This window comes from Odontomachus brunneus, unplaced genomic scaffold, assembly GCF_010583005.1.
Source record: "Odontomachus brunneus isolate Ranch 3 - 2012 unplaced genomic scaffold, Obru_v1 Obru_scaffold_106, whole genome shotgun sequence".
Lineage (NCBI taxonomy): Eukaryota > Metazoa > Arthropoda > Insecta > Hymenoptera > Formicidae > Odontomachus > Odontomachus brunneus.
In genome coordinates, this window is record NW_022639556.1 from 460,955 (window position 1) to 478,542 (window position 17,588).

The 17,588-nt window shown below is 37.6% G+C and overlaps 4 protein-coding genes across 7 annotated transcripts; 1 reads left to right on the forward strand and 3 right to left on the reverse strand.

Moving 5' to 3' along the window:
- The first annotated feature begins 3,544 nt into the window (after nt 1-3,544).
- LOC116849088 (5'-AMP-activated protein kinase subunit beta-2) lies at nt 3,545-5,611 on the forward strand. Of its 3 annotated transcripts, none has more exons than XM_032825880.1 (5): nt 3,545-3,757; nt 4,034-4,243; nt 4,325-4,600; nt 4,711-4,941; nt 5,232-5,611. In XM_032825880.1, exons 2-5 carry the CDS (start codon nt 4,049-4,051, stop codon nt 5,376-5,378), a joined length of 849 nt encoding a protein of 282 aa, XP_032681771.1. In that variant the 5' UTR covers nt 3,545-3,757; nt 4,034-4,048; the 3' UTR covers nt 5,379-5,611. The 3 variants fall into 3 exon arrangements, with proteins under 3 accessions (XP_032681771.1, XP_032681772.1, XP_032681769.1); XM_032825881.1 differs by lacking the exon at nt 3,545-3,757 and adding an exon at nt 3,766-3,798; XM_032825878.1 differs by lacking the exon at nt 3,545-3,757 and adding an exon at nt 3,776-3,825.
- On the reverse strand, nt 5,532-7,613 carry LOC116849086 (pancreatic triacylglycerol lipase). Of its 2 annotated transcripts, XM_032825876.1 has the most exons (6): nt 7,236-7,613; nt 6,928-7,160; nt 6,676-6,824; nt 6,403-6,579; nt 6,049-6,324; nt 5,727-5,965 (listed from the first exon to the last, which is right to left on the reverse strand). In XM_032825876.1, exons 2-6 carry the CDS (start codon nt 7,158-7,160, stop codon nt 5,727-5,729), a joined length of 1,074 nt encoding a protein of 357 aa, XP_032681767.1. In that variant the 5' UTR covers nt 7,236-7,613. The 2 variants fall into 2 exon arrangements, with proteins under 2 accessions (XP_032681766.1, XP_032681767.1); XM_032825875.1 differs by having other exon boundaries at nt 5,532-5,965; nt 6,928-7,613.
- A 160-nt stretch (nt 7,614-7,773) lies between these two features.
- On the reverse strand, nt 7,774-10,353 carry LOC116849085. Its single transcript, XM_032825874.1, has 5 exons — nt 9,966-10,353; nt 9,344-9,540; nt 8,768-9,080; nt 8,282-8,661; nt 7,774-8,201 (listed from the first exon to the last, which is right to left on the reverse strand). The coding sequence occupies exons 1-5, from the start codon at nt 10,142-10,144 to the stop codon at nt 8,128-8,130; spliced, it is 1,143 nt and encodes a 380-aa protein (XP_032681765.1). The 5' UTR covers nt 10,145-10,353; the 3' UTR covers nt 7,774-8,127.
- Nucleotides 10,354-11,034: 681 nt separating this feature from the next.
- On the reverse strand, nt 11,035-15,171 carry LOC116849105. The gene is made up of 5 exons (XM_032825915.1): nt 14,909-15,171; nt 14,429-14,768; nt 13,318-14,118; nt 12,088-13,241; nt 11,035-11,557 (listed from the first exon to the last, which is right to left on the reverse strand). The coding sequence occupies exons 1-5, from the start codon at nt 14,947-14,949 to the stop codon at nt 11,419-11,421; spliced, it is 2,475 nt and encodes an 824-aa protein (XP_032681806.1). The 5' UTR covers nt 14,950-15,171; the 3' UTR covers nt 11,035-11,418.
- Nucleotides 15,172-17,588: the final 2,417 nt, after the last annotated feature.

A 17,588-nucleotide genomic window follows, 5' to 3' on the forward strand; every position in this document is an offset into this window, starting at 1 on the left:
GACATCTGGCTCGGACGGACGACTTTCGGGCCCGTTACGAATTCACTCCTTCACGAATTCGCTCCTTCGTCGCTCGATACAACGGCGAGGTCAGTCGATTAGCGATTAATTAGAGTTAAAATTTCGCGCCCGTAATCTTTTGTCACTTTGGCATGCGGAGATGCCGCGCGTTTAAACTTGTATTCCGCGAATCGTTCTCGGGAACAAACGTTTTCCGACAATTGATCGAGAGCATCGTACTCGGAAGTACCGCCGCGTTTTTGGCACATCAGGCGATATTGTCGAGTTCTCTCCGCGAAATGCAAATACATCTGTTCATCGAGAATCGAGATAAAAATGAACCGCGTTAAACGTATGGAACGTAATGAAACAGCAGAGACCGCGAGCAGATGTCCCCACTTTAGATATAATCCCAGCCTTTTACACTAATCTAATCAATATCATTAAATAAAGAATACATTTAATAATCAATATAGATAGCATGCTGCGTAAATGAAATCCATGCTATCTCGACAAGTGTAACGTCAGCATTTTATCACCACTGCGATGATGAAAAGCATCCATCCACCATTTTGTCAACGGGATCAAACATTTTACAACTAAGTTACATAGATAAAATGCATAAAAAAAGTATAGACGCCATAATATCATCTTTTTACATTCTTATTTATATTCTTATTTATATTTTTTACGTTCTTCTTATATTCTTATTATAATATAATTTTTTTGTATCGTTTGGGAACTTTTTTTGGTTCAAATTTTAGTCGTAATTATAATAGAGATTGATGCGTGTAATTATGACTCCAAAAAAAGACAATCTCTCTCTCCTTTTCTCTCAACACACATATATGTATCAAGCGCAGATCTCGTGCGCATATTTTTCTCACGTAAAGCAGTATTATTTTCCAGTACTGTTTTCTCACTATATGTACAAGATGAGTCAGTGACCGTTGTTGTCTAGAATATTTTCGAAGCAAAAAACAAAACTGATCTTCAAAGACTTCTGAAATTACTCTATTTAAAAAAGAAGAAAAGCATCTTATGGTAATGCTTTTTTTTTGAGTAACTTCGAAGATCTCAACTTTGTTTGTTGCTTCAAAGATATTCCAGGTAGCAAAAGTTACTGACTCATCCTATATAATACCGTGCATACACAATAATGTATTAAATCCTTTATAAATATTAAAGCAAAGCAACAGCGCTAAGCATTTTCCACATATGACGAGTTTTCCACGCGATCGTGATCGCACGCCGGGAAGAAAAAGGTAAACGAACAAGCAGGAGACATGCTTATTTGACGCACAAAAATTGAATGGTCGATTCTTTTCGGAATCGGTAATGCTGCCCGCACTGGTACGTACATTTGCCGCCCATGAAGATCACGTGCGTTCGGCGCGACCACAGGCATAGGCCGCGGTGAAGTAGCCGCGCAATTTCGCAAAATGCCGTAACCATAATTACTATTATTGCAGGATATTTAATACACGGGGCACGTTTTTACTCGCGGTCCACCCCTCTGAATCAACCGCGGCCACGAGGAGCAATACGTGCCTCGATATGAGCCCTCTCTCTCTCTCTCTCTCTCTCTCTCTTTCTCTCTCTCTCTCTCTCTCTCTGTCTCTCCCTCTCTTTCTCTCTCTTCCTCAGTTGCGTAGCCACCGACTGCGAAGGACGAAACACGCCCGAGGTTCTTTCGCCTTTATAAATAATAAATTCGCGTAGGAAACGGCGAAAAAGTTGACGGCCGAGAAACATACGAAGGAAAAGGGAAGATGAAATTGAGCGTGCAGTTGGGGCAGAGAAGTGAGAAGGGAGTGAGAATATACACAACGAAGAAAGAATCTGACGGCCTCGATATGTATATCAGTACTTTAATTTGCAACAAACAGCATTTCTACTGTCGTCACAAAGCGTTTCAACATGATTTTTAAAGTGGAAAAGAGCTTGTTTTACAGTTCAGCTCGCACGAGTTATTTATAGAAAACAAGAAGGTACAAACGATAATTTTTTAAAACGACTTATGTATGAGAGCGTGTCTCGGATAAGCTACGCTAGCGCTCTCTGATTTTTACGACAGGTAGTAGGACGTGGTCGAAGTTCGGACTAGTGCTGCCATCCATCGGCGCGGAAAGCAAACAGCTAGCCGTATCTCAAGCGCTTTGAATCTTCGAACGTCCGTGTTCCCGCGCAACCGAATCGCAGGAACTCTGGGCGTATCTCGCCCCCGATTTCGTCATATTATCAATAATCAATTAACAATGCATAGAATCAGTTGACTCACCGGAGCCGTCGTGCAGTCTTTGACGTCCTGTCGCTCCTCTAATCTCACTGCATCTAGTGGTATCCATTATGCACACTAGCGAATCATAACCACCTGATGATCGCTCAGCATGTTTCAACACTCGCGGATTCATTCGGACGCGCGTGTATGCACTTGTGACGAGTGAACAACGCGAGAAACACACGATCACTTCGTACTTTGACCACGACATCATCGACATGTTCCGACTTGAACGAGGTATGGCTCGCGCTAACAAACGGACGAGCGAGCCAAGTATCGGCGCGGCATGACTATACCTGCGATCGGACAGGCGAATTTCAGCCAGCCGACGATTGCCCGCTACTTTCTGCGCAATTCGCGGAACTTGTACGAACGCATCACGCACTTTTGACGGGTAAAAAATACGAGAATCGCGGGAGCACCTCCGATCGTCCGCACGACTCGGGGCCTGGGCCAAAACTGAAAACATAGGCTGCGCATGCGCCGCCGTAACACATCTTTCGCTCGAAAAATTCGCCCTGATAGAGTAAAATCGACATAATTATTAACAAAATATGGCTATAATTACCGGAATTAACACGACACGACAATCGCGCGACACTTTGCTCAGCATTTCCGACACTTGTCCGGACGTCAGATTCATTCTCGTCGACATGTGAACCGGAAAAATCACGGAGCGAACGCGAAGCAACGATCGTGGTTGCTAAACGGCGTAAAACTGTCTTATAGCAGCGCGCAATTTGAAATTCGTGCATAATAATTAGACATAATTATATACAGTGATATATACATATATGTTATATCTGTTACACATACCTAATTAAAGTATCATAGTTACCAACATCTGCAATTATATCTTAATTCCCACTTACAACGCATTTTAAATTAATATAATTATAAGAGTCGGGCAATTTTACAATCAATTATGTATCATTATTTGGCTGCTCCCAGTAACTTGCCGCGGAATTATTATTTGACTTACGTCAGAAGCGAGAAAATACACGCTAAAAATACTGGCGCAATACATTAAAATAAAAAAGTGTATCCATAAAATATAGCAATCGATCAAGCAGACTTGTAAAACAGTCCGAATACGAAGCCTTAAATTGCCTTAAATTGTTATTACCGAAAATCTCCGTGGTCCATCGACTGTACCAATATTGATAAGCAGATTTACCAATATTGATAAGCAGAGTATTTTCCACCCTTGATAACATAAATTTCTACGATGTCCTACTGTCGATACACAGCAACTGTTTTATACTGGCAAAAAATCTGACACTGAATGCACTGTGCAGTACAATCAAAATGTTTTATTCGTCATTTGGCGAACGGGCATTGCAATGTTTTAAACATTCGCAAGAATAGGATTGTGTGTCGTCACATACTTTAATCAAATCGATTAATCCGGCTCGGCAGCGGATGTTTACGTTTTCGACTTGACATTGACGCATACAGCAAAGGGTGTGCAAACAAGTGAGTAACGTACTCGCGAAAACCACTTGCTAACATTATTGGTTATGACCTATTATATATCGTTGCACGTAGTGTCAATTATTTACATTACCAATATTCGAGTTTCTAATTTTCTGCATGCTCTTTTCAATACAATTATCTTTCTTCAGTGACATTTTTTATTATCAAATAACCTATAAGTTATCAATACCTGATTTTTAATGCTGCGCATATTGACATTATGATATTACACTGAGATTGTTTAGATAAGACGAATAAACAGACGTTGTTGTTAAGGTTTTTCTTGTAATAATGGGTAATGCGGGAAGTAACCAACCAGTCAGCCACCATCATGGCAATACAGCAAGCAGAGAGCATCGACACAACAAAGAACATCCACCATCTTCTCCAGGAAAAGAAGGACAAGTATTTATCTTTGATAAGAAACCCAGCCAGAAACTTGTCTTTCAGTCTTCCCACGAGGAAGAAGAGCCATACTTTGCAAAGGTAACATCAAGATATATTAAAATAACATTTGCATATGTATATAAATGCTCTATATCAGGATCTCTTATAAATTTAAAATAGACTGGCCAACAAGATGGAGAAGATTTTGGATCACAGCGACCAAGATCTAATACTGTTTCTGAAGGAACAAAAGTTGCTGATAGTAAAGTGCTACCAACTGTTTTCAAATGGGAAGGAGGTGGAAAGCAAGTATATATTAGTGGTACATTTACTGGATGGAAGACATTGCCAATGGTGAAAAGTCATGGAGATTTTGTGACAATTATTGACTTGCCAGAAGGAGAGCATCAGTATAAGTTTTTTGTTGATGGAGAATGGAGACACGATCCTGGGCTGGTAAGAATAAATTGTATAAATTTACAGCAATTTGCCATACATGTGTGTGTATGTGTATTATCCACATTGATGCACAGCATATAAAGCATAAATTTGTTGATGCGATATAGAAAATTGTGGACAATGGCATGGGTTCCAAAAACAACTTAGTGTCAGTAAGAAAATCTGACTTTGAGGTATTTCAAGCTCTCGCAAAAGACAGCGAGGGTGTCACTAGTAGTGCTCAAACAGAATATGGACAAGATATACCACCGCATAAGCCTTGGGAGAAGGTGCCTGGTCCGCCTATCTTGCCGCCACATTTGCTGCAAGTTATTCTTAATAAGGACACACCGCTATCCGTAAGTTAGATGCAAGAAGAAAAAAATGGAAAAAAGAAAGAAAGGAAAACGTCCAATAGTATAAAATTTTATAAAATTATAAAATATTAAACAATTATATTATAAAATATTAAGCAATTTCAAGAAAAACGAGTAAATAGGTAATAAATAGTCTTTCGACAAGTAATAAATAAATAATAAATACCCATATATTTTGATATATTGAACAAAATCCGAGTAAGAATGCTGGACGTTTTCCTCTACTTTGGTACTTACATTAACGAAAATGTCATCGCTTGCTATCTTTTCAGTGTGAACCCACTCTTCTACCTGAGCCAAATCACGTCATGTTGAACCACCTTTATGCCTTGAGTATCAAAGACAGCGTGATGGTCTTATCAGCCACGCATCGTTATCGCAAAAAATACGTCACTACTTTGCTTTACAAGCCGATTTAAGCATTAAGTCATTCCCGTATACATATTCGTTGGTGCTGGTCGTTTCCTAGTTATCACGTATTAACGCCCGGGTGCCAGAGTGACGTGATGTCGTGGCTGGAAACTTTCCGAGCTTTGGAGAGAGACAGGGTAGAGAATTAACATCTAGTGATGTCCTTTCTGTCGCTACATTTATTATGCCTCAGTCATATGTAAAATAATGTAATTACTATTTATTAAAGTCAGACATTTTATATTCGCCGTTTTTTCTGCGGTTGACAAATTGATTGACAGGGAATCGCGAGTTACCACGAACAGCTTACGTCACACGCGGGCGCATGACTTGATATTCGGCAGGAGAACTGTTATTCAAATTTTATTGTCGACAATTTCCGATGTGTATGCGTACGGTGCACTTGACCTAGTTCTCAGGAAGAATAAGCCACTGGCCGTTTGATCAACGTGCTCTCCCATAAGCACCACTTGTGAATCGGCGCATTTGCCGCTCATGTATGAGTCCCAGCTGTCGCATTTCGTAGCCGACAATCCCGTCTTCGAATTGATGCTCTCCGTGAAATAGACGTACGATCGTCCGTGGCTGCAGGCCTCTGAAATTTCAGGAAAAAAATCAGAAGATATTCGCGTTTGCGAGTACTTGCGAACAAAATTTCAGCCAACAGGAACATCTTACCCATCATTTCGGGAACGCAGCAACATCCCGGCTGAATCGCTGTACCAGCGTTCGGATAGAAGTCAATTTTCCCCAACGGTTGAAGAAAGCCCAATACACCCCCGCAAGAGTGTATGACGTCAACGAATACTGCGTCGGTAGGATCTAGTCGAGTTTTTTCGGAGGCGAACACATGGAATCCCGGTAACGCTGGATCTAAACCCGTCACCCGGCTCAACTTTCCGGAAGTCGTCGCACTGCCAGCGTTCCCGGCGACATGCGCCCCGAGGGAATGACCTTAGATGCAGTCAAAGTGACGAAAAAATGACGAAAATATGGATAGTCGCCCTATACGAGAGAGATCACATGTTATACCGATAAAATGAACGTCTTTCGTCTTCAACCCGGTCTCCTTCACCAAGAAGTCGATAAAGTTAGCGGCGTCGGCTCCGACTCTCACGGTGTTGTGCATCGGACCTAGGTAGAAGGTACTCGCGGCCAACGGTTCCCAGTCCACGATGATAACATTGTAGTCGCCGTGAGTGAGAAAAGCTGTGCGCTCCGAAAGATACAAATTATCCAAGCTGCGTTTCATCGATGCGTTAAATGTCTACCTAGTACCTTATTTGAGAACAGAAGTTACCGTACCTTCTTTCAACTTCACAGGACCGGCGCTCGTGGCGCTCGACTTCCAGCCGTGCGTTATGAACTTCGTCTTGCGTGATGGCTTGAAGTCAGAACTGGCGAGATTCACGGTGTCATTTAGGGTCATTCGCGTGCCTTCTTTCGGGCCGGATCTTGAAAAGAGATTGCAGAAAGCTAGACCGAGAGAACGCACGACTAATGAACGATGTGGCGCGACGGATTGTTAAATGTATCGCGACTTGTAATTAGAGATACCGGGTGTAAATCATGTAGACTATCTCCGAGCCGTCCAATATGCCTCTCGTCTCGCTGTCTTGGACCTTCAGTACCGCTACTTGAGGCTGCCCGTTACCGTCCGGCATGAACATCCAGTCTTCTCCGTAGCCGTCGTATCTCTTCCGCAAACCGCTCTCCCATCGTTCCGAGTACGCTGCTCGCCACAGTGCAACAAGGATGACGATTCGTCTCCACGGTAAACACGGTAGCATCTTCGAAGTCGCAAACCTCATACGAATTTCTGGTGTGTAAGCCCCGTCAACAATGATCGTGCTATAATTAATTACTTATGTTGCGAGGTGCAGGAGACTCCTTCTTAAATCCTGAGAGTATCACGATAAGACGCCGTTGCCCTCACTTCTGGCCCAGTTTTTCTTGTTTTATCTTGCACATGGTATCGTGAGCGCGGAAGTACTGTTAAACAGCTCCAAGAATTGTAATTACATTCAGTAGGGTGTGCATGCTTTATACCGAATCGAGGGGCGCCTGACCCCGTACACGCATATCACATCTAACAACCAGCTCTAAATCATGACGCTAAACTGGCTGGCTAACTGATAATATTACAAATGCAGCAAAGTAACTCGGTATCTGAAATTATTTGCATACTCTTGTCGAGTGATTGCAGTACTCGATATAATTCGCATTGTTTAGAATAGAGCTGCGAGTGACAAATCTAGTTCTGTGTCTTTTCTTTTTTACACTAAGCAACTGAATATAGAATGAAGTGATCACTCGCGAACGAGCAATTAGACAGCTCTGGATTTTGAACTGCACATATTAAGGAAACAATGGAAAACGCGAACAGCAGAAAAAGCACACACACAATATGAACATATAATATATTATCGCATATTATCTTATAACATTATCTTGTTTGTCTTCTTAGTCTTTCAGTAGCATTGCCGCAATATTCATGTCGAGTCCATGTACATACACAAAAATAATGTACAGTGTACTTGAGAATTTCACATGTTATCTTCATAATCAGGTTTATGTTTGTTGTACTTATTGTTGTTATTATTTCTTGAATATTAACGCCACATATTGGCGTACGTCACAAAGAAGAGATTGGGAAATCTGATAACGAACACCATATCAGATATAAAATCCAGGTAAATTTAGCAAAATCCCGATGATAAAGTATTGCCAGTTACATATATGACATCTCTTAAATCATCAATCGTATGTAAGTATCATAAATATAGTAGAATATTGGGTATAACAGAGTTTGTTAATGTCTTTTGTTTGATCTGAAACGAAAAAAGAATCGTACTGAAATTTTCCAGAGATATAAGAGAGTTTATAAGAAGATATGAGGCATTATACTTACGAACTTTAGTCATCCCCGTATACTTGCCAAACTCGCCGTAGCCAAAGCAACCCACCAAATGTAAATCGGGAAATAAACTTTTAAATATCGACGATTCCACGTTTTGTTTGCGATACCAACATGTGCCGCGCGCGTGACACGCAAACATATATCCAATGCTATATTTTCTTAATTGCAAATGTTGCTTCCACAATTTTAAGTGTTCTTCGACTTTCTGCTTTGTATTGCATTTCCTGTCCAGGATTGTGGACCATGTCTTCATGTGGCCGGTGATCAGAATAGCGAGACAATCCAAGGATTTAAGAGCAGGTCTAGTTTTCTCATATATGTAACAATTTCTTACTAAACCACCCCACAGTGAAGATATTTTACCTGAACAACTGAGCATAAAATAAACACGTATTAAATAAGTTGACTGTCATTATTATGCACTATTATTATGCACTATTTTATATATGTATTATTTGAACTTTAAGTCAGAATCACCTGTTTATGCTGTTCAGCAAAGATACTAAATGATAATTGTCAATACTGTTGCAAAATAGTATAAGACATGTAGATATCTTTTCATCTGGCGGCGGCAATTGTTGTAGTGCCCTAATAAATTCTGCCTCCCCTTCTTTAAACGCACTGTTTAACTTTGTTACATGAAATGTCATGATGCTTACATTTGAGATCTTCGGTAAAAATGCACATACTACATGTTTGGATTTACCTTCTATTTCTAAATTTTCTGCAATAACGCCTTCACTATGTAACATTATGATTGAATTCTTTTGAGTTTCTCGAAAGGTATTTGCTTAAAAAGAAATAAAAGATTGGCTTTAATAATCTCATTTAATTAAATAGAAATAAAGATAAACATTACAATTCATTTCAATATGTACAAACTAAAGATATTTATAAAATGACAATTTTTCATGTTATTTTTTAAGCAAAACTTTAGTCTGTTGTTGTCTATCTTCACAATATAGCCCAAAATTTGTGTATATATATATATATATATATATATATATATATATATATATATATTTATTATATTATTAAGGAAAATATATATACCTACTAATGGCTGCTTCATATGCTGATAGATTGTATCACTACATACAAAAAAGAATGAAATATATGGTTGGATCCTTATGTCCAAGACTTTTTCTAAAAAAGGTTCCAGACTTTCTCTTAATGTTTTACAATGTTCCATAAAGCCAATAGGTTCGTTTCTTTTTTGCATTTCTAAATAAGCTGCCTCTGACCAAAACCTGTTGAAAATAATTGCATACTAAACTTCATATTGTATTCACTGAACTTATGCGTCTTTTATTTTCAATATAGTAGACAATAACATTACAAGTACTAATAACCAATACTTAAGCTCTAATTACTATTATCATATAAGACATTCCAAAAGAATATTTACAATTTATTTGTAAACAATATCTTCAAATGTTAAGAATCCTACACGATCTTTTTACTCTTATACACATTAAAAAAAAAAACAACCATTGTATGGCATGTAACAATCTATCAAAACAGATGTATTTTCCAAAAACTGGTTGTTTGACTGTTGCATTCGCTGAATATATAATCAAGAACTGTTTTAGATATAGATAAATTAAATATGTAGATCATCGAATTTAGAATCAAATCGAGCATAAATAATCGGTGGATTCGTAACATGTTATACCTGGAAACCTGTGAGACATTTATTAAATCTCTATAGCTTAAATGCTGAAAGATAATTCTCAGAACGTCGTAGGTTAGGTGGATTTCCTGCGGTTTCACACAAATTTGCTTCTTAGCTTCATCCTTAGCCATTAGACGAGATGAACGTCGACAAGGTTTCTTTTGAGTGCTAGTAGCCATTTAGAATAAAATGAAAATTCAAGACTGTATTGCTTGTCGACGTTACAAACTGCGATGTTACAGTTACACACATGCAAATTTAACATCACACTAGGGATGATCGATACTTCAAATAGGGATGTATCGATATTTCAAATATCGATATGTTTGGGCTTTACTATCGATATTATGTATCGATATTGTGTTGATATTTTATTTTATTGTTATTATTATATGAAATAAATAGAGTGTTCCGAAATACTCAGAGTTGGATTAGGTTGGGTTAGTTCCACTATAGTATGGACGGGTTTTTTAATTCATCGATGGATCCATCGATGAATTAAAAAACTCGCCTTATATGTAACGGATACTATAGTGGAACTAACTCAACTTGACCCAAACCTGAACATTTCGGACGCACCCATAAGTATGTTTAATGTACAATAAATGTAACTTTTTTTTTTATAAAATAACTATATATAAGTACATTATTTCAATGTGAAATAAATATATGTGTTATGTAAAATAAATATGTATAAATGAGTATAGATATAATAAGAATATAAATATATATATATATATATATATATATATATATATATATATATTTATTTATTTATTTATTTATTTAATTGGAATATATATATATAGCAGCCAACAATATCGATACATTTCATTTGATATTTTTAATGTATCGATACAAAATATCAATATTTTCTACTGTATCGCCCTTTACACCACACGCACCAGTTTTATTTTCTTTCCCTTCTCTTCTACTTTATCCTCTTGCTCTTTTCTAATTTTCTATTTTCGATATATATAATTATCAAAATCTTCGTGCTTTTCATGTTGCTTAAAAATATAGAGTAGATGTTTTCTTATTAATTTTTATTAATACTAAGCAACTTATCATTTACCTTCCAGTCTTGTGTTTAATTCTTTTATGCATTCTGAGATATACACACATATTGATGAATTCTGCAGTAACACGATGTCTAATAAATGTAACACTTGTTTATAAAATATTTTTTTGTATTTTAATTAATAACAAAAGAATTTTGTTCAAACTTAACCTACGAGTAAAACGCGGTACTATTTTTGATATATATCATTCAGTATATATAATTGCAGTAGAAATAATGTTATTTTATTGTAATATAAAATCAAACATTTAATTTACATTTTAAGGACTATACAACAACGAGAAAGCGTATTACACAGTAGGGGGTTTATGACCAGCTGTTTTTAGAAAAAAAAAATAGGCTTGCAGCTGATACACTGTTCTCTGAATTAGATTAGACGTTTGGCATCGTTATAATACCTGGTTGAATGTACGATATCGACGTCGAGACACAAGCCAGTATTATCTGAGAACCTTTTGCGTCTTGTTGCAAACGATTCAACTCGACAGGTTGGAGAAATGAGTTCTCTTTCCTGCAATATAATCAAAATATTAGTATGAATGTTAACATTAAGGCTTCTGGTTCCTCGTTGTGATCATCTTTATGATGTTAGAAATCAAGAAATGTATGCGCAAAATTTCTACAATGTGATAAAGTATATCAAAATAAAAGTTATATGCAAACATGACACAATCGATTAAGCACACCTCTAAGATATTCCAAACGTTCCTTTCACTTTAACAATTAACAAATAACTAAAATCAACGTGATAAAAAATCAACGTGAAGAAATATAGGTTAAAAATACATAGGTAGTGGGTCACGTTAATTTACGATTATTTTACGATAATTTATTGACCGTTAAAACTAAAAGAAAGCAGATTATTTTACAGATGTGCCTGATCGACTGCAAATGTAATTTTACAGTTATATCTTGTTGTTGCAACTAATTTTGTAAGAATTTTTATCATATATTTTCTCGCCTCTGATGTCTAGACTATCGAGAATTTCATGACGAGGGCCAGAAGCTTTGAAGCGCACTCGCTTTATCAACAAATTGTACCTTATCACTACCACGCTGTACAATGCTTGGCCGGGATTCGACTTCTTATAGTGATGAGAAGAGCATGAGTACACATTGTACGATATCTTGTATCTGCTCTTCTTCTTCCTGACTGTCTTCTCCGGCGCTGATTTGATTATAGAGAGCTTACTGTAGACCTCAGCGAGTGACGTTGCGTATCTGGGTCCGACCAACGGATTGATGAGTTGCTCAACAACTTGCACCTCCTCGCCGCTTTCGTTTATATTTTTATTATCCTCGTCATCGATTGTGATAGTCTTTTCTTCGTACCATTTCTTCTTTAACTCTGTCCACGAGCTGACTCCTGGACGCGTCGTGAAAGACGGCCGATTTACGATCTCAGCATTGCTCTTTCTCGCGTCCTCGTATCGGCGATTCGCGATAGAATGCGCATTGTCTTGCATTGTCTGGGCGTTATCTGGACGTCGCTGCCAAAATCTCTGCTGCCAGGAGAAGTTCTGATAGTAGGATTGCCGGCACTGGTTCTCCATGAAGGGATGCCTCGTCCGGAACATCCCATATCCCATGTACGGCATCGCGAAGTTGTTCATTTGTATGGTGAGGCTTCTGGTCTGCTGAACTGCGTTTCCGTGATTCTCGAAAGCGACGAGCATATTTTGAAACACGTTATGCTGCATCAGCGTCATCCTGTTCTGAAGAGCGTACGCGTTTGAATTGTAACAGTACGGCGGCAATCTGTTATATGTGCACGGAAAGCCGGCTTTTGGTATGGGCATATAATGGTCTAATGCGTAAAATGGCCGCGGCGGGCCATATAGAGACAAACGCGTGTTTGGATTTTGATAAGTGGCGTTTCTGGCGCTACCAGCAATAGCTCTGGGACTCCTGTTCGGGCTGTAGTTGCTGTGGTATGACCTATACTGATTCGAGCTGTTGCCGACACCCTTGCAATTCTGTCGTGTTCGCCTGTCGTTCTCCTGCATGCGCGATATCTTCGTTAGATTGTACTGATAGGCGCTCTTGCGGGGCCTCACGTTGAACGGTATGTACCGTTTGAAAATCTTCTCCGTGATGTCCGATTTGGAGGCGATATTCGGCAGCAAATTCAACATTTCCATTCTTGTCATAGTGCGCGGTAATTCCTGAATCTCGTCGTCTGACAACTCAATTACCTGATCGTGAAAAGAAAGAGAAAGATTATCTTATGAATAATTTGTAACGTGTCGTATGTTTTCGGGAATGTACTACCTCGTGTTTCGCCTTTTTTGTATATGATGATTCGTTAGTTGTCCCGGCCATCTTCCACTTGCCACAGTTTCTGGACCTTTCATTCGTGCAATTGGAATCGATTACAGAAACATCAGCATTAGATATTTTGTCGTTCCTCTTGGGCATTAATTTGACGTTACGCTGAATGCGAGTACCCGGCCATTTGCTTGATGCTGTGACTTCTTTCTTTGGACTACAAGATGTATCACTCAAAATTTTAATACTGCCTACCAAAGTTTCGTCGGAAATGATTTCCAGTTTTGAATTTCGGCTTTTCTCCTCACCATTCATGTCACTTTTTTCTTTCTTATTGCTCTCCATTAATTGTAAACCAGTTGAATTATTTACACTTTTTTTATCTTCTATATTGCAAAGAATGTGGTCTATTACATCACGTATTATTTGCTCAACAGGTTTCTCTGCTACAGTATCTTGGCAGTCTTTTGTATTAGAATTAATGACAGATGTATCTAATGACTGTGATGCATCTTTCGTCAATGTTTCTTTAGATTTCTCTGAAATTTGTTGATTCTGAGTTTGACTGTCATACATTCTTAGTCCATTCTCAGGATCAACAATAACTTTCCTTTTAACAGATTCATCTGATCTGCCACATTTATCTGATTCTTCATAAACATAACGCTGTATACGGTAACCACAGCGTGTTAACTGACTATAAACTCTATATTCATCTAAAGTACATGATGTATCATCAATCAAAATCTCATATGCTTGTTGCACTGAACATGGCACACCATTCCAAATGAGTTCAAGACAATTCTGTAAGAAAAGAATATATTTGAATACTTCATAAATAATATTAAAGTTTATAACAAAGTTTAAATTATAATAATTATATGATCATTTCAGACTTGACTTTTTCTATAAAATCTTACTTTCTGTAAGAGATAAAATTATACATAAAAATAAAAATATGCACAAAATTCACTATAATAACAGAAAAATAAAATAAAAATTATGTATATAAAATAAGAGAAAAAGCAACATATCTAAAATATTATATATAATTAAAATTGAATTTGAATAATTTGATGTCAGTTCTAGAAGAATTAAACTTTATAATACATACAGTTTCTAGAAGAAATAATGCCTCTTCTGGTATCAAATATAAGGAACCATTTTTATCTGTGCCAAAACTGGACCAATCTTGGCCAGATTTTTTAGTAACAAGAGCTTTCTTCTGAGCTGGAATCCACTCGGCACTAGCTAATTCTGAAACACGTTCAACCCTCTCAATATTCAACAAGTCTTTACGTGTTTTAAGTCCTTTCTCAATTTGAACATTTTCGAGCCACGAGTTATTAGGTTCAAAATGTTTCTTTCCACTTTTTGGCAGAACTAGAAGTGATTTCTCCCATTCCTCCAGTATAGTAGTTCTAATGCCTTTACTACGCAACAATTCTTCTGCCCTATTGAACAGTGTATCAATTTATATTTGCCCACAGAAAGTATAATTTTGACGACAAATATTAAATGCTTATGTCATTGATAAATCATGTTCACAGCAAGCTGTTACACAAAGATAAATTGCCAAGTTGTCAACTCTTACCTTAGTGTATTAGAAGATAATTTCTTGTATGTTTCATCCATGTCGATAAGTATAATTTTTTGAATCTATAGGGAACAATATCACAGGATGTACAAATCATGATTCAAAACAAAAACTTTATGGTTTATCGACATCATTTAAAATCATACATGATGTATGTACGTATAGTATGTATGTATGTACATATGTATGTACAGTGGTCACATAGCAGAGGCTAAGCCGGTGAATTACAACATTACTACGAAATGAATCGATGTTGGGTTACCCTGTATATAGTGTGTTCCTAAAGACCCTTGCAGAATGTCAGGTGACAGGCAATAGGAACAGGTAATAGGAATTCGGATTGGTCAATTATTTTTATTCCCTGTTCCTATTGGCTAATGCCTATTCTTATTGCCTACTACCTGTGCTGGGATTCGTTATTAGAGTTAACAGTTTCGTTATCGTTGCACAACTTTTCTACAAAAGCTTTATACAAAAGCTGCACAACGATAATGAAACTATTGTTAACTCCAATAACGAGTTACAGAATAGAATTACTAGGATTGTGCATAGAGCGTCATGGCTCCTGCACACAGAACGCAGTAATGCTTGCCACGCGGCGAAAGTCCGCGCGACAGCCAATCAATATGTTGTTTTTCCGTAAGAGCTAGAAGGTTATTACGGAAAGCAGCATATTGATTGGCTGTCGCGCTAACTTCCGCCGCGCGGCATACATTACCGCGTCCTGTGTGCAGGAGCTATCAGGGTCCCATTAAGCCCGTATCAGACTACCGACTACACAGGCCGACCCGACAGCCGACTACGACTGCCGACTCTCAATGGACCAATCACAGTGAGGCGTCGAATCGGCGCTGTCGGGTCGGCCTGTGAAGTCGGTAGTCTGATACGGGCTTTACATGAAGCACGGAAACGTGGAAACGCGGAAGACAAAATCTTACTAGATTTCCGCGTTCCGCGAATTGAATCATTTCTTCCCGTACGTTGAAAAAGCGGAAAAGCGAAAGGTCCAAAACTTTTCTCTATTATCTTTTCATTCAATGTATGAATTCCAAAAAAATATCAGGTTCGAACGTGTTTAAACACGTCTTAATGTAACGGCGGTTAGGTTTAACAACTTGTGATAACTTGTGATAACTTGTGACAATGGTTATATAACGTGCGTGTTATATAACAGTTACATTGTTGAGTAGGAAATTATAACATTGATGTTATGTTACTGTTACTTTATGTTTACTGGAGTCCCAAGTAACACGTGTCGTTTAAGAAACGTTTTTGATATGTTTTTATTTCTTTAATACACACATATCAGTAAAATAGAAATAAATCTTTATTTATCTTTATAAATCTTTATTTATTTATCTATATATATCAGCAGAAGAATACACGTTGATTATAATGAAAATAACAATGTACATACTTACTTTTCTATTTATTTCTAAAGGTATCTTTACATGGGAGCATCGAGCGTCGAGCGTTAAAGCGGTAGCCAATCAACGTGCCACTTTCCGCAAGAACTATAAGTATACTTCTAGGACCTGATACGTTGATTGGCTAACGCTTTAACGCTCGACGCTGGAACGCTCCCATGTATTGGCACCTTTACCCAGTAAGAAATGATTTATCGATAGACGTCGAAAAGACGTCGAATCGACGTCGAAATCATCAAATCGATGTCAATTCGACGTTTTTTCGACGTCTATCGATAAGTCATTTTTCACTGGGTAATATTTATTTCTTAAGAGACGCAAGTATGTACACAACATTCCTCTGCATCCGCTAATCCGATCCATCCCTCACAGACACGATTTGGTAATCCGATTAGCCTAGGGAACTTTCTCTCTAGACAATTTACATCACTGCGATTATATAATTCCGAATGAAAATTCGATTGCTACAGGTAAAAACCCAGTACCAGTTCCGAACCAGTGCAGTTTAAATGCAGCACTGATTCAGTTGAGAAGAAACCTCCTGTTGTCTGGCATTGTGCATAGAGCATAAGACTTATAATTCTAACTTGTTTGCGTGATGAATGGCACGCAATTTACACGTGTATATATTTACCTAGAAAATTTACAATTTAGTTCTTAATTAACTCTTATAAAAATATCATACTAAGAATCATTAATAATTATTTATTATCCAGTATTTTTAATACTGAAAATAAGTAATTATCAATGATTCTTAATATGATATTTCTATAAGGGAAGATGGGGAAGAAAACAAAGGTTGGGAAGCAGAGGAAAGAGAAGCATTATCAATTAGCCAAGGAAACAGATAAATAATGTTAATCATTATAACACTTTATTGTTTACCCAGTGATCAAATTGTTATATTGGAGACTTTGGCTGCGTTCGGATAGTTCGCTGTCGCTCTACGAGACGCTAACGCTATAAACATCATTCGGGGAGTCAATAGCGTGATAGCGTTAGTGTGCTATCCGAACGCGGTGCGCTAATAACGATAGCGTTCGAAGAGCTTGTTGACACACTACCCTTATAGAAATATCATACTAAGAATCATTGATTAATTACTTATTTTCAATATTAAAAGTACAGTATTTAGTAATATTCTGTGATTCAAATACAGCTTTTAGTACTCAAGTATTTCAATATTTAATGTTACAAATCCTACCTTATAATTGATTTCAATACTTAAATATTGATATGTAATACTTCGT

Bases quoted from the DNA above. Each gene is read 5' to 3' on its own strand.
- LOC116849088 (XM_032825878.1), top strand. From the start codon at position 3,802: ATGACCTATTATATATCGTTGCAC. The intron at 3,826-4,033 runs GTAGTGTCAATT...GTTGTTGTTAAG, and splicing joins CCTATTATATATCGTTGCAC to GTTTTTCTTGTAATAATGGG. The intron at 4,601-4,710 runs GTAAGAATAAAT...GATGCGATATAG, and splicing joins GGAGACACGATCCTGGGCTG to AAAATTGTGGACAATGGCAT.
- LOC116849086 (XM_032825875.1), bottom strand. From the start codon at position 7,181: ATGAGGTTTGCGACTTCGAAGATGCTACCGTGTTTACCGTGGAGACGA. The intron at 6,325-6,402 runs GTATAACATGTG...ACTGCATCTAAG, and splicing joins GAAAGACGTTCATTTTATCG to GTCATTCCCTCGGGGCGCAT. The intron at 5,966-6,048 runs GTAAGATGTTCC...CTGAAATTTCAG, and splicing joins CTGCGTTCCCGAAATGATGG to AGGCCTGCAGCCACGGACGA.
- LOC116849085 (XM_032825874.1), bottom strand. From the start codon at position 10,144: ATGGCTACTAGCACTCAAAAGAAACCTTGTCGACGTTCATCTCGTCTA. The intron at 9,541-9,965 runs GTATAACATGTT...TATTTTCAACAG, and splicing joins AATGTCTCACAGGTTTCCAG to GTTTTGGTCAGAGGCAGCTT. The intron at 8,202-8,281 runs GTAAGTATAATG...TTTTCGTTTCAG, and splicing joins TACGGGGATGACTAAAGTTC to ATCAAACAAAAGACATTAAC.
- LOC116849105 (XM_032825915.1), bottom strand. From the start codon at position 14,949: ATGGATGAAACATACAAGAAATTATCTTCTAATACACTAAG. The intron at 14,119-14,428 runs GTATGTATTATA...CTTTTCTTACAG, and splicing joins CATTATTTCTTCTAGAAACT to AATTGTCTTGAACTCATTTG. The intron at 11,558-12,087 runs GTACAATTTGTT...ATTATATTGCAG, and splicing joins TACAGCGTGGTAGTGATAAG to GAAAGAGAACTCATTTCTCC.